The 13,749-nt window shown below is 34.0% G+C and overlaps 1 protein-coding gene across 25 annotated transcripts in view; it reads right to left on the bottom strand.

Annotated features, from left to right (window-relative positions):
• Positions 1-13,749, bottom strand: part of PPFIA2 (PTPRF interacting protein alpha 2) — a 460,439-nt gene that overhangs the window by 166,486 nt on the left and 280,204 nt on the right. For 21 of the 25 annotated variants that reach the window (XM_021093032.1, XM_021093042.1, XM_013998107.2 and 18 more), the window contains 2 exons: positions 12,873-13,037; positions 6,076-6,150 (listed from right to left, as the gene is read on the bottom strand). In XM_021093032.1, coding sequence (XP_020948691.1) covers positions 6,076-6,150; positions 12,873-13,037 — 240 coding nt within the window. The remainder of the gene's footprint in view (positions 1-6,075; positions 6,151-12,872; positions 13,038-13,749) is intronic. The other 4 variants (XM_021093039.1, XM_021093045.1, XM_021093051.1 and 1 more) reach the window with 1 other exon arrangement.

The following is a 13,749-nucleotide window of genomic DNA, read 5'->3' as shown; positions in this document are numbered from 1 at the left end:
TCCCCAGTCACATCCACATGACTGATTACTCTGCTGTGACACTACTAAAGCTTGGACTTTCATTTTCACTTTTGTCTTCTTGTATTATAATTACATTTTTATTGTGGTAAAATGGATATAACATAAAATTTACCATTCTCACCATTTTAAAGTGTACAGTTAAGTGGCAATGAGTACCTCACGTGGTTATGCAACCATCACCACCACTGAGCTTCAGGAAGTTTTCACCTTCCTAAACTGAAACTCATGATCCATTAAATAATAACTCCTCCTATAGTTACTTTTTGCTACGTCTATCTCCCATAACAGACTTGTGAGAAGAATCGTTGCTTTATTAATATCCGAGTTAATCGGTATTTTCACATCTAGTACTTAACACAATGACTGGCAAAGAGAAAATGCTCAATAACTCTTGGTTGAATTGATGTATCATGACCAAAATCACCTATCCAGTTGTTATGTCAGTTAGCTAGATCAGATTGTCAGCTTTCCAGCTCTATTTCAGCCTAACCATACAGTTTACAAAAACAAAAAACAAAACAAAACAAAAAAAAGAACATCATTTCCGAGGTTTTCACTTTACCAGAACAAAAAAGCAAAACACTATAAAACAAAAGTAACATAAAACCGTACCTTCAGTGTGTTCTCATTTCAGAAAGTGTAAATTCCAAATTCTGAGCATGACATTCAGGGTGCTTTGGCTTCTGAGTCCTATCAACCTCTCTACCCTCCTCTTCCACATCTTTTCACACCCTGATTTTTACCAACACGACCTCATTCATTATTCTCAAAACAGGCAATTTCAGGTTTTCCTAACCATACCGTTTGCTCAGCCTGAAATGTTTCTCCACAGTTTGGAAGCCAAATCGTAGTTTTTCTTCAACGCTAAAACCCTTCTCTGATCCTTTGGTTCAGAATGGATAACCCTTCTCCTCTCAGCTCTTTCACACTTTGTTTAGGTCTCTATTTAGTTTTATATTAAATTACATATGACTTACATGTTTATATGTTTGTCTCTGTCACTGGAGGGCAAATTATATAAACATTTGCATTATATTTCATTTATCTTTTATTTTTTCCTATTTCTTCCTGTCAGAGACTTACACAATTTTCTGCACGTAGTAGCTGCTCAATAACTATATTTTGAAAGATCAAACCTCTTAATTTAATACATATGTATTGCTGTTTATTGAGCATGCCTGTTTTTCAAACTATCTATTAAGGGAATAGCCAACAATGTGAAAACACTGGGTAGAGTGAACGCTACATGATGCAACCTGACAACTATGTATTGATCACAAGTTTCCTATCACTGTACTGAGTGAAATAAATACAATTGAACAAGACATAGCCCACTTTCTCAGGAATCTACTACCTAGGCTTACACAGGTATATAATTAATTCTAACACTTGTTGAGCAGTCAAAATAAATGCTGAAGCAATGAGATTAAGCAACTTAAACTAAGAAGCAGTGACTACTGGCAAGAAACCATAAACGATTTCATTAAAAAGGTGATATATGAACTTGAATTTAAATGGGGAAGTATGACGTTTAATGGGTGTGGAGGCATTCCAAGAGAGACATTAGCATAAGCAAGGTTTAGAGTCAGGAGAAATGCTGGCTGCTTTCAAAAACAATGAATACTATAATTTAACAAGACCTTAGAACGACTACTCAGAGCAGTAGTGGTAATGGGAGTTAAAGGTGATTTTTAGATTAGGACCGCTCAATAGTATATTACAATAGACACCATTATATTATTAATATATATAAATTATATCATAATGTTAGTAGTATATTAATATAGTATATAATATACATATCAGAAAATATCATGAAAATAATCTGTAGGATTGGAGCTTTGCTTAGCAGGTAACCTTGAAGAATTATACAGCTGAAGCCTACCACAATATCCAGTTGAGAATAATAAAGATCAGAACTATGGTGGTATTACGGTATGTAGAAAAAGATGAGAGTAAACGGATGTAGGGTAGCCTATGGACATAGCTAAATGTATAGATTGGAACCATAGGAATGCATAGGGTTAAGCTGAGTTAAAAGATAACCATAGTTTCAAGTAGGAGAGAATAGCGTACATTCATTAGGAGAAATAACCTCTCTGGGCTCACTTCTGAAATAACAGTATTAACTAACTTCCAGCATTATTCTGCTTATACATGTGTATTTAGCCTAGAGATTTAAAGCACTCAGTAAATATGAGCTATTGTTATTATTAATTTACCAATAGAATAATCTAATATGAAAAATGTCATCTGATTCTAAAATATCTTTGATTTCTTTATAAGATGCATTAAATGCATTAAAAATCAAACACTATAGAAATATATAGTACATATACTTGTAATACCAAAGAAAACTAATAAAAACAGTTTTATTTACATCTAAAATTTTTTTCCTAGTCCCATAATAATGTATTATTAATTATATTTGTGCAAAACTAGGAGCATTCTATGCAACTTCCTTTTTGTACAGTACAACATATTAGACTATTTTCAGAACAGAAGAGAGAGTTATCTTATATTCTTTTTAACAAGACTGCTTATTTCAGGGCACGAATGTACTGTAGAGAACCTAAGTGGACACTCGGGAAAACTCGGCAGCAATCCAAGCCCATCAACACATACGGTGCCTTTGTGCAAACTAGAAAAATCGTCCCGATAGGTGGTCCCAATCTTCATTATCAAACCCTAAGCTGAAATTTAGTCCTCGATTAACCCCTGCTGGACACCCGTGGCAGAGAGCAGTCTATATAGTCATTGGCAAAGCCCTGTGGACGTGCCGAACCAAGGTTTAAAATCTTTTGTGACGCTCAGAAAAGAGCATGAACCTTGAGCTACAGCTGTAGTTTCTTTTTCACAGAAGTCATGGTTGAACCTTTGGATGATGAGATATGGACAAGTCTCCAGGAGAAAGATTTTAAAAAGAAAAGTGTTAAAGAGTGAAAACTCTAAAACTTTCTCTGAGACTAGAACGAGGGGAGAGGGAGAGAGAGAAAAAGAGGGAGACAAAAAGAAAACATGACACAGATGATAGAATGAACGCTATCAAATAATACAGTGGTGATAGAATTAACTCTGCTGGATCTTTTCACTCTATATATGCGTGCGTGTGTGTGTAAATCTGCATGTACATATGAATACATAAGGTATTACTTGCAGTCTGAACCCCTGCTTTCTGATTATTCCTTTCTGAGTTTCAGAACTGAAATAATTCAGAAAAATGTTTCAATAGATTTCTTGCTCTCTTTAACTGCATATCACCACTGGAAATTCAAGAATTTAACAGATTCTGATAATGCGGTATTCTCACTCTCCAAGCTCACCATATGATTTCAGGAAACAGATTTGAATTATAAGGGATACTTATAAATATATTTTAATTTTAATTTAAAATCTGAAGCATGAAATGTTATTTCCCCCAACCCCATTTTCATGTACCTATAGGCAGGACTTTTGTTCTGGACCTGATTGTTTTGTCTATGTCTCTCTCTATATATTTTTGGGGGGGTTCTCTTAAGAATATGCTCTTAAATAGTTCTCATTTTTTTCCTCTAAAAACTTGTTATCTAAAACATTTTCTTTATTTACTTCTAATATCCACACTTTGGTTCCCCTTTCTAAAGCTGCCAATACTATGAAGTTTTCTAAACTTATTTTGTCAGGTTTCTAAATTATGTATTGTTATCACCAATACATGATGCTTAAAGAGATTTCTTGTAACAATTGCTATTATTACACAGACTCAAGAACTCAAATTGCAGTCTCTTCTGAACTTTTTTCAGTATTCATTTGAAATATATATTTCATTATGAAGTAAAAGTTGCCTCTGTACTCTCTTTAAAAATATTACTGATTATATAGAAATAATTTATGATTAAAAACTAAGGTAATTTTGTCTTAAATTTTTTGCTGTATTTTGACTTTATCAATAGGAATTCAGATTAAGCCACACGGAAATTAATTATAATCAACAGCAATAAAATAAAGTTAATATGCAATCACTTTTCTCTTATGTAATGATGTCAAATAAAAGCATCAGGAAGGCTGCAGTAGTTGTAGTCATGTTAATGATTTAAAATTTATTTACTATTTATACAAGCAATCAAACATGTCATACTGATTACAAGAGACTACAAGAGTATTTGAGGCTAAACTATATTAAAGTCAAAAATCTTCACTTTTGTTCTCAAGCTTTTTTTTCCATTTTACGTGTAATTAAAGCATTTGGTTGCCATTTCTGGAGCCAATGTTCAGAGCCTCACTAGAATTTATGGAATATTTTTATTTCAACACTTCAGCCAATGAGTCTCACCGACACCTTTGTTCTTGACCAACAGAAACTGTGTATTAAACAAGGTTTTCATACCAGTGGTCACCAAACCTTTTGATTATTTACCCTACGAATGAAATGTTTTTGAAGGAGGCCCCCAAAATAAATGTAAACATACATGAACATCAAAATTAACTGTCATAAAACATAAAATGAATAAGTGTTGAAAGTTTTCTTCCTGAAAACTCCAGGAATAAGTACATCTACTGTGTAATTTAAATATTCTCTTTCAAAAAAGGACTGAGTCCTTTTTGTCATTACCCGTTATCTCACAGGTTCTTTTCTTCTCGATGACTGAGATGTCTTGATTCCTTATCTCCTTTTTTAATTTGTTTTTTGAGTTCTTTCTTTCTGAATTTAAACCATCCAGTTTGCTAAACTGACCTGGCTACTGGCTACCAAAGGGCTTTATTTCTTTTTTCTTTTTTTTTTTTTTTGCTTTGAGGGTCGTGCCTGCGGCATATGGAGGTTCCCAAGCTAGGGGTCAAGTTGGAGTTGTAGTCGCTGGCCTACACCACAGCCACATAACGCAGGATCCGAGGCAGGTCAGCAGCCTACATCACAGCTCAGAGCAATGCCAGATCCTTAACCCACTAAGCAAGGCCAAGGATCAAACTGCGTCCTCATGGATGCTAGTCAGGTCGTTAACCACTGAGCCACGAAAGGAACTCCCTCTCCTCCTTTTTTTAAAAACTGTTATGCCACCATTTATATTTTTACCACTGCTAGCCTTTAATTCATATGGAACTCATCATTCCTCTATTTAAAAGTCCATTGTTTCTGAAGCTTAAGTTGTTAAACCTGGAACAAACAAAAGCCTATATAAATTCATTCCATTGCCTAACTTATTTTGAAAATAAGACTTTCAGCAGGGTTGAAAATGTCTATTTGTTTGTGTAAAATGTAAATGTGAATATGATTTTGTTAAGAATTCCTTAAGACCTATAAATACTGAAATTAGCCTCCCACATCCTTAATTATTTAAAAGTAGGAAAATTTTGCCAAGTAGTTTCAGTACATCCTCCACTAATAATATCTGTATTTACATTCCTGAAATAAACTTCTGCAAAAAAAGGTAACTCTGTAAATAATTGTCAGAGAGTGGGGGAGAGAGAGAGACAGAGAGAGATGGGGCTATTTTAGTGGCCTACACACATTATTTGAGATGTATGTATGTATGTAAGTACCTATCTGTCTATTATCTATATCTTGTCTAATGACCAAGTTCATTTGTAGATAAATAAAACCTTAGCAAAGCTTCTAAAGAAGAAACAATTCTTTAAATCTTTTTTGATGATTATAAAATGCTGTCTGAGAGTCATGAATAAGAGCAAAAAGTGGATTCAATGCTGCCACTAAACATGGGCATGACGCTTCATTTGTGACATTTTCTAAATTGAACAGATATCTGATATAGTTTCCAGTTTTGGAGTGGTGTTTTACTCCTCAAAAGGACTGGCATTCTGATTTCAGTCTCTAAATCCCCATCTCACTACTCTCATCTCACTAGCTCTTGATGATTTTCCTTTTATCTCTTAGTGACAGATCTGCATCACCAGAAGTCAGAAAACAGGACTCTGGCAATTGGTTTTCATAGGCCTTGTTCAATGGCATAGACAGAATGTAGGTTATTTTTGGTGACAGTTTTAATAAAAGTGACATGAAACACAAGGGATATGTTAGCGAGATTGCACCTCAAAAGAGGAGAAAGTTTGGTGTGTTACCTCCTGATTAGCAGCAGCTAGTTCTTCTTCCAGGGCAGAGACTCTTTCTAAAGAAACCCTCAGTCGCTCCCTTACCTAGAAGAAAAACCAAAATACGTGCAGTAATGTACATCCCATACATATTAAACTGTGCTGAATCCATTAACATTATCAGAGACAGTTGCATTTGGCAAATTACGAAAGTATTTGCAGACTTAAGTGGGTAGGAATGCTATGACTACATTGTCACCTCACAGTATGAATGTATCAGGGGATTTTCTCGTAAGCAAATCCTTCTAGGTTTTTAATGCAGAGGTTCCAGTGGGCTGATTCTCAATCCTTCTTGTTCTGAATTCTGATTTAGAGTAAGTGGAGGCAAAGTTCAAAAATGTCTTAGGAATTCATCTGAAAAATACTTACTGCTTAAGCATAAAAGATAGGCAAAAACGTTCTAATTCTTTAAAATAATAAGTTTTCCTTTGATCATTAATACCTCATTTCAAAAATGATTTGTCTCAAAGCAAAGGATTCTTAGAATCTGAAAAATGTTGTCCCTTGCGCACCAGTGTGTTAGCTAGAGGTCTACGCTGTAACTGAGGGATCGGAAAGTATATAATCACTCCCGAATTCCCAAGTCCTTTTTAGATACCAAAGGTTAAACCGCTATATTTTATAGAGCCAAAGACTGCACATTCAGTTCATGACTGCCAAACGTGTCATGTACAAACCAAAATGAGAGAAGTGTTACTTTGATCCTTCCTTTCTTAGAACCTCCAAAATTGTCTTAGTTATATGTTCAGATCAATAGATATGCTCCATATTAAATTTGTCAAAAGTAGAAAAGCTCAGAGAAAAAAATTGGGGTAAATTAAAATAATAGACTACAGCAGTTGAACTTTTCTCAAAAAATCACAAAATTTATAGCTTCAATTTAAGATGGAATTCATGGTGTGTTTTATTTATGAATTAATATGGATTTTCATGGGAATATTTTTATAATATGCATTTTAATATATAATCATATAAGTTGTTAGAGTGAACCTTGTATTAATTCATTAATGGTATATTTTAATTAATGGACTTCTTGTTTTTTAGTAAAATTTAACTGGGAATATGAGTTTACACAAAATAGCTAAAAACCTAGATCCATAATAATTTTAAAGTTGAAGTTATGACATTATTTTCTAGGACAAACAAAGTAGTGCCTATGAATCAATCTTTAATTAAAAATTTTTAAAAATTTCAATTTCTTTAGTACAGCATAATGGTAAAAAATATATTTAGGTGAGCTGGTGCACTTGACTCCTGAAATACATCTTGAATAAGAAAAAATAAACTCCAGAGTAGAGTTTTAATTTACTTGTATTTAGTTCTGCTCAAATTCTCTGAAAATTAATGACATAATTTTCATAATTTACATACATGACATTTGATATCAAAGATAATCACACACGATTCTTCTTGATATTTAAGTACCCCAGATAGGCTGCCAGGTACCAGTGCTGTTAGACAAAAATCCAATTGTTCATTACAAATGCATAAATTAATGCTGATTAATAGCTGAACAAGAACTGCTTAGGAGGAAATCCTTGCTGGTGTGACTTGGGGAATACTTTTTTATGAGTGCTTGGACAGATGCAAACAAAGCGAACATCCCAAAGGCACGAAAATGAGGAAGATTGCTGATATATGGAATGCAGGTATCAACAAAGATCTCAGTAGATATGCTTAATATTTAACAGGAATTATTGTAAAGTTTTATGCCCACTTCCTATAATGCCAGCTATAAAATATGGGTCTTCTGATAAAAATCTTAGAATGATAGTTGATGAGAAAAGCAATATTAAACAATCTAAAGAGAAATCAATCCCAGTATACACAACTCTAATCAGATCACATTCCTACTGCAGTGAAGAGGTCAAGGTATATTTAAAAGACATACTGATATACTGGAATGTTTCTGAAAGAGTCATTCGAGCAATGTACAGAATAGTTAAAACTAGGCTATATTGTAGGCTGAATGTCTTCCTTTCTTTGCCAAACCGAAAATCACAGAAACTGTTCAAATTGTTATGTATTTAACACGAGTGTATATTCTTGTTAAATTAATCCTTCAAGTTTTTCCTAGCATGCTTTTCAAATATGAAAAATTATCCCTCAATAAATTTATAATAGCATTTACAACTTGAAATTGTTTTACGCACAAAGTAATGAACCTGAAACACTCTTCATAAGAAAATAAAAACAATTCTGGAGTATATTTTGATTTCATGTTATAAATATAAAAACTGAGGCTGCAAATATCAATTCATTTATGATACCAATGTTTTATTCACATTTATATGAGAATGAAGTATTCTCTTTGTATTTAATTCTTGGTTAGGACTTAGATGAACGAAACATATTTGCTTCACTTTGCATTAATCTCTGCTAAACTTGATAAGGAAAAAAGAGAGGATCCAAAGGAGTAACCTTACTAGGCTATTAAAATATCCTAACATTCTACCTTGTCGACATAGGTGGAATTCCATTGGTAGGAAAAAAGTAATATTTCTGATCAGACTTGTAGAGTTTTGCTCTACTCTGAGCATAGCACCAGCAGAATGCCCTAACACCCTCATTTTTTTGTTATTGTTGAATTTGGTGTTCTTTAAAGCTGTCTAGACATGATTAATATGCCATAAAAATTATAGTTTTAATTTTCCCTTAAATATAAGTACAGAGTTGATAGCTTTAGCTCTAGACATTATTTTTCAAAATTTTTACTATTTAATTACATTCAATTAATCTGCTGTCCACATAGTCTTTAAGCTAAGATATACTGATGCTTATTTATAGTGATATAACTCCACAAGTATATTTAGGCACATGTAAAATTTTTGATTTCTAATTTCATATGTTACATTTATTCTCTTCATAGTGGCATGAAAAAATAAAGAGAAGTTTTTTTCCCCCAACAAATAATGTTACAAGGATCAAAAGAAGTCCCTAAGAATGCCAAATATGTTGCAGGATAAAGAGGGATTTTGGTGGAAGATGCACACATTTCAAATTAAAATTAATGATTTGTGGGGTTTTATTTTGCATTTATCAATCCTATGACAGAAAATATCGTGAAGCAATCTAAGATGACACATTCCAATCCAATTTTGGTGTGGTGACATTAGATCACAGAAATATATGTGAAGTGTACATATCTGTAACAAAGTTTTTGGTTACATTTCCCATGCATATACAATAAATCTTTAAAAAAAATACTCAGTGATATCTAAATGATTGCAAAACACATGTATACTTCTAATCTCCTCCAGCTCACAGAATTGATAAACATACAGGAGAAGCATGTCAAAAATAATTGCTAGTCTTAGCTAATTGTGTAAATTCCACCTTATTCAGTGGCTATGTAAGTAATGACATCCATAATGAAGACTGCTAGTCATTGTAATTGTTCCCAGCTATGCTCGGTCTTTTGTATTTTATTTAGATCCTCATGTGTTCTAAACCTTCTGGGGTAAGGTTGGTAGTTTCTTATTCTCAATATGATTAATTCCATCTTCTTCTGATTTTCCATATACGTTTTAACATAATATTCATGGTACTTAAAGTAGAATATTGTAATTACTTGTTTATATGTCTGTCTCCTCACTCTCCTGATCTCTACAAGAAGCTGTGAGCTATTCTTAGTTAAGGGACTTGTTTATGAAGCTCTTAGACACAAATTAACTCCTCAATAACTGAATGAAATGCTAATTTAAATAAGCATGTGGATCACGAGTGATACCAACAGCTTTAGTTTTGAAATTTTTGTCAAGTGCTAAAATTTATTGATACTAATAATAACATTCATTAATTTTTACTAAGCATTTGCCATATGGTAAGGACTGGCTAGGAGCTTTGCACATCAGACAACTTTATAAGGTAGGTATTACTATTCTCCTCATTCAAAAGAAGAGGAAACAGAGAAATTAAGGTACTTGTCTGGATCTGTCTAATTCCAGAGCCCAAGTTCATAATAGTTTTCCTGCAGTATTACTCAGTAGATAATCAGTTCAGTTGCCCCTGAACTCACCAATGCACAGGGCACTTCTGGTGTGTTACTAAGCCCTATTACAGTTCCTAGAGTCACAATATGAAATATTTCATTTAGTATTGCTAAGCTCACTGAACATCTAAATAGTAAATTACTTTTAGATTCTAAATTGCACTACAACCATTTTCTTCTTAAATATACTCACATCATCAGGTTACTTGTCCTGAATGTTCTTTATTGCCTTCTTTTTTTTTTTTTTTTTTTTTTTTAATAAAAGCAACCCTCACTTAAGCGATGTGGGAATGCATCTGGAGAACATCCCAAATCACCCATTCTCAAGTCCCTCATTCAAGTTATTCAAAACTAATCAATTGTCTCTGAACATGCCATACTATTTTCATAGCTCTGGGTTAGTTCAAATATTCATTATCCTGCTTACAACATATTTATTTCTCTGCTTAAAAAAAATCCTTACACGTTTTTATACCCAGATGAAGTATCACCCACTCTGTGAAGACATTCTTGACTTTCAAATCACTTCTTTAAGCAAAAAAACAACTTTTTCTGTGATTCCATGTCTCATTGTATATGCCTTTTTTTTTTTTTTTTTTTTTTTTTTTTTTGTCTTTTTGCCATTTTTTGGGCCGCTCCTGCAGCATATGGAGGTTCCCAGGCTTGGAGTCTAATCGGAGCTGTAGCTACCGGCCTATGCCAGAGCCACAGCAACGTAGGATCTGAGCCACATCTGCAACCTACACCACAGCTCAAGGCAACACCGGATCGTTAACCCACTGAGCAAGGGCGGGGATTGAACCCACAACCTCAAGGTTCCTAGTTGGATTTGTTAACCACTGTGCCACGACGGGAACTCTCATCATTGTATATGTCTCTTCTTAAGACTGCCTGCTATTGACCTATGGACTCCAACACTAACTATAAACTCTTCATTTGTTAAGGAGGATGTCTAATTTATCTTTATGTGCCAAATATCTCCTGAGGAGTCTGACACATAATATATATTCTATACATGTAGTCTTGTAAATTCTTAATAATGCACTATGGTGATAAGAAATGGAATATAATAGGAAAATAAACATTAAATATATTAAGTTATATGATATTTGATATTAACTGATATATTCATTGGGAATTATTGGTTGTTGTTATTGTCTTTTTGTCTTTTGAGGGCCACATCCATGGCATATGGAGGTTCCCAGGCTAGGGGTCCAACTGGAGCTGTAGCCACCAGCCTACACCACAACCACAGGAACACAGGACCCGAGTGCTGTCTGTGACCTACACCATAGTTCACAGCAATGCTGGATCCTTAACCCACTGAGCAAGGCCAGGGATTGAACCTGCATCCTCACTGATACTAGTCAGGTTTGTTAACTGCTGAATCATGACGGGAACTCCCTGGGAATTTTTATTCAATACCTATTTCTGTTTTATTTACAATTATTCATAAACTGGAGTTCCTGCTGTGAAGAAGAATCTGACTGCAGTGCTCAGGTCACTGCAGAGGGTTCAGTCCCTGGTCTGGTGCTGTGGGCTAAAAGTTCCAGCATTGCTGTGGCTGTGGTGTAGGTCACAGCTGTGGCTCGATTCAGTCCCTGGCCCAGGAACTTCTACATGCTGTGGGTACAGCCATTAGAAAAAGAAAAGTGCTCATAAACTTGTTGCCTCTCATATTAAAATAAAAAATGACACAATTTCTTAATAATCTAGAAGACAGAATTACAGCTATTCTTATGCACACACTCCACATAATCCCATTCCCTAAGAACATCTGAACAACTGGTGATAAAATATATATATGTATAAATACTAAAGAGAGCAAAAGTGTCTTCATGCTCAAAACCTATATATAACTGAATAATAATCCTTAGTTGGTTATAAATGCTCAGAACTTGTCAGATACTTTACAATAAAGTGTCCCAATTCTCACTCTACAAAATCCTAAAGCCTTATTAATTTTAAAAAACTCATTCTTTGAAATTTCACAAAATTGAAATCATGTCATAAGCCTTACTAATCTCCAAGGAATATTATCATCATATTAGTTTATTTATGTCCATGGCACTTATTTGAGTAACAGCTAAGAGAAAATTACAGTTTCTTTTAAAAAGACCTAAACCAGATTTTTCTACTAAACCTTACACTGTTACATGCATAGACTTAAACATGGGTGTTCAGAACTGATATTAGAAACCCCCAAAATAAAATTCTATGATTCTAATATAAATCTCTAAAGGTTAAACACACTTATTTACACTTAAAGATACGTTTTATTGTCAGTGAGTAGTCTATTATGGTGGCATCTATAGCCATGTGCTTCAGAGAGGTAGGGAAGAGGAAAACTGTGGCACAGTGAGAGGATGAGACAGAGGAGGAGAAAGAGAGAAAGGCTAAACGACAATATTAAATTTCAAATGGCCACCTAGGTTTGGGCCATATATATAATGTGCCATAACAGAAGTCTCGAGAAGCCCTAGATTCAGTGGTATTAAAACAAAAGACGATGTTTATGCATATTACCAACATACATGAAAATGCAACAATCCAGCTGTATTTTTTAATGATTTTTCTGGTAACTTAAAATATTCCTCTGGACTGACTTCAGCAGTCAGTTGAGTCATGGATGAAGAGAAAGAACTTGCGGATGACAAAAGCACAGCTAAGCTTGAAGTCTTTTGTCAATACTAGTCCCTTTCCGGATTTTTTTTTTCTGCTTTATTGAAGAGCAATGAACATATGAAGATGTAACAAGCCTTTCCCAATACTATACCTTTTCATCCAAGGCCTTGTGGTGCTCAAATAAAGATTTCAGTGCCTTGAGAACCTCAACTTCGCTGGACACTCCCGAGGGGGACTGGGCTTGTCGTTTCACCACCGTCATTCTTAGTGACCTTTCATGGCGTGACACAAGGCACTCCAAATGCTCCAGTAACAGCTGTTGGGTTTAACAGAAAATGTAATTATTTTATGGATGCAAGTGACTAATACATGCAGATGACTTCTATTTTTTGTTGATTACAGGTTTACATAATAACTAATGATAACCTCAGATTATATACGTAGCATCAGTGAAGTACAAACCTGAGTTCACAAACTAGGGTATATAAAATATATTAGAAGTAAACTGCATTTCTCTGATAAAACAATTTATTTAATTTAAAATATAATGTAAATCATATGCATTCTTTTAGATTTAATAATTTCATTTTAAATTGAGGAGAACTAGAACACACCATAGTATGTAGGATCCAAGAGGATAATTATTGAAGAACTTCAGATAAAGCATGATTTTGTTAAGGGAATAGAATTGAACGTCAAAATTAATTTCATTTATATCTGATCATTTAACTGTTTTTAATGGAAGGACATGAGCATAATCATTATGCGGCTTTAAATGTGGTTGCAGTGATAATCACATGCCTCAATAATAATTATAGTACTGGTAACACTAGCAATTTTATTCCCAATTAAATTCTTAGAAGATATAAAAGTATAGGCAACCAAGTGCAGCAGAGAACCTGTGACTAGCAATAGTCATTTTGGGAAAAGAGGCTTAAACGACATAATTTTTTTGTCTTTTGTTTTTTAGGGCCGTACCCACGGCATATCGAGGTTCCCAGGCTAGGGGTCTAATTGGAGTCGTAGCT

The sequence above is a fragment of the Sus scrofa genome, chromosome 5 (assembly GCF_000003025.6).
Source record: "Sus scrofa isolate TJ Tabasco breed Duroc chromosome 5, Sscrofa11.1, whole genome shotgun sequence".
Taxonomy (NCBI): Eukaryota; Metazoa; Chordata; class Mammalia; order Artiodactyla; family Suidae; genus Sus; species Sus scrofa.
This window is presented reverse-complemented; position numbering and strand designations above follow the sequence as displayed.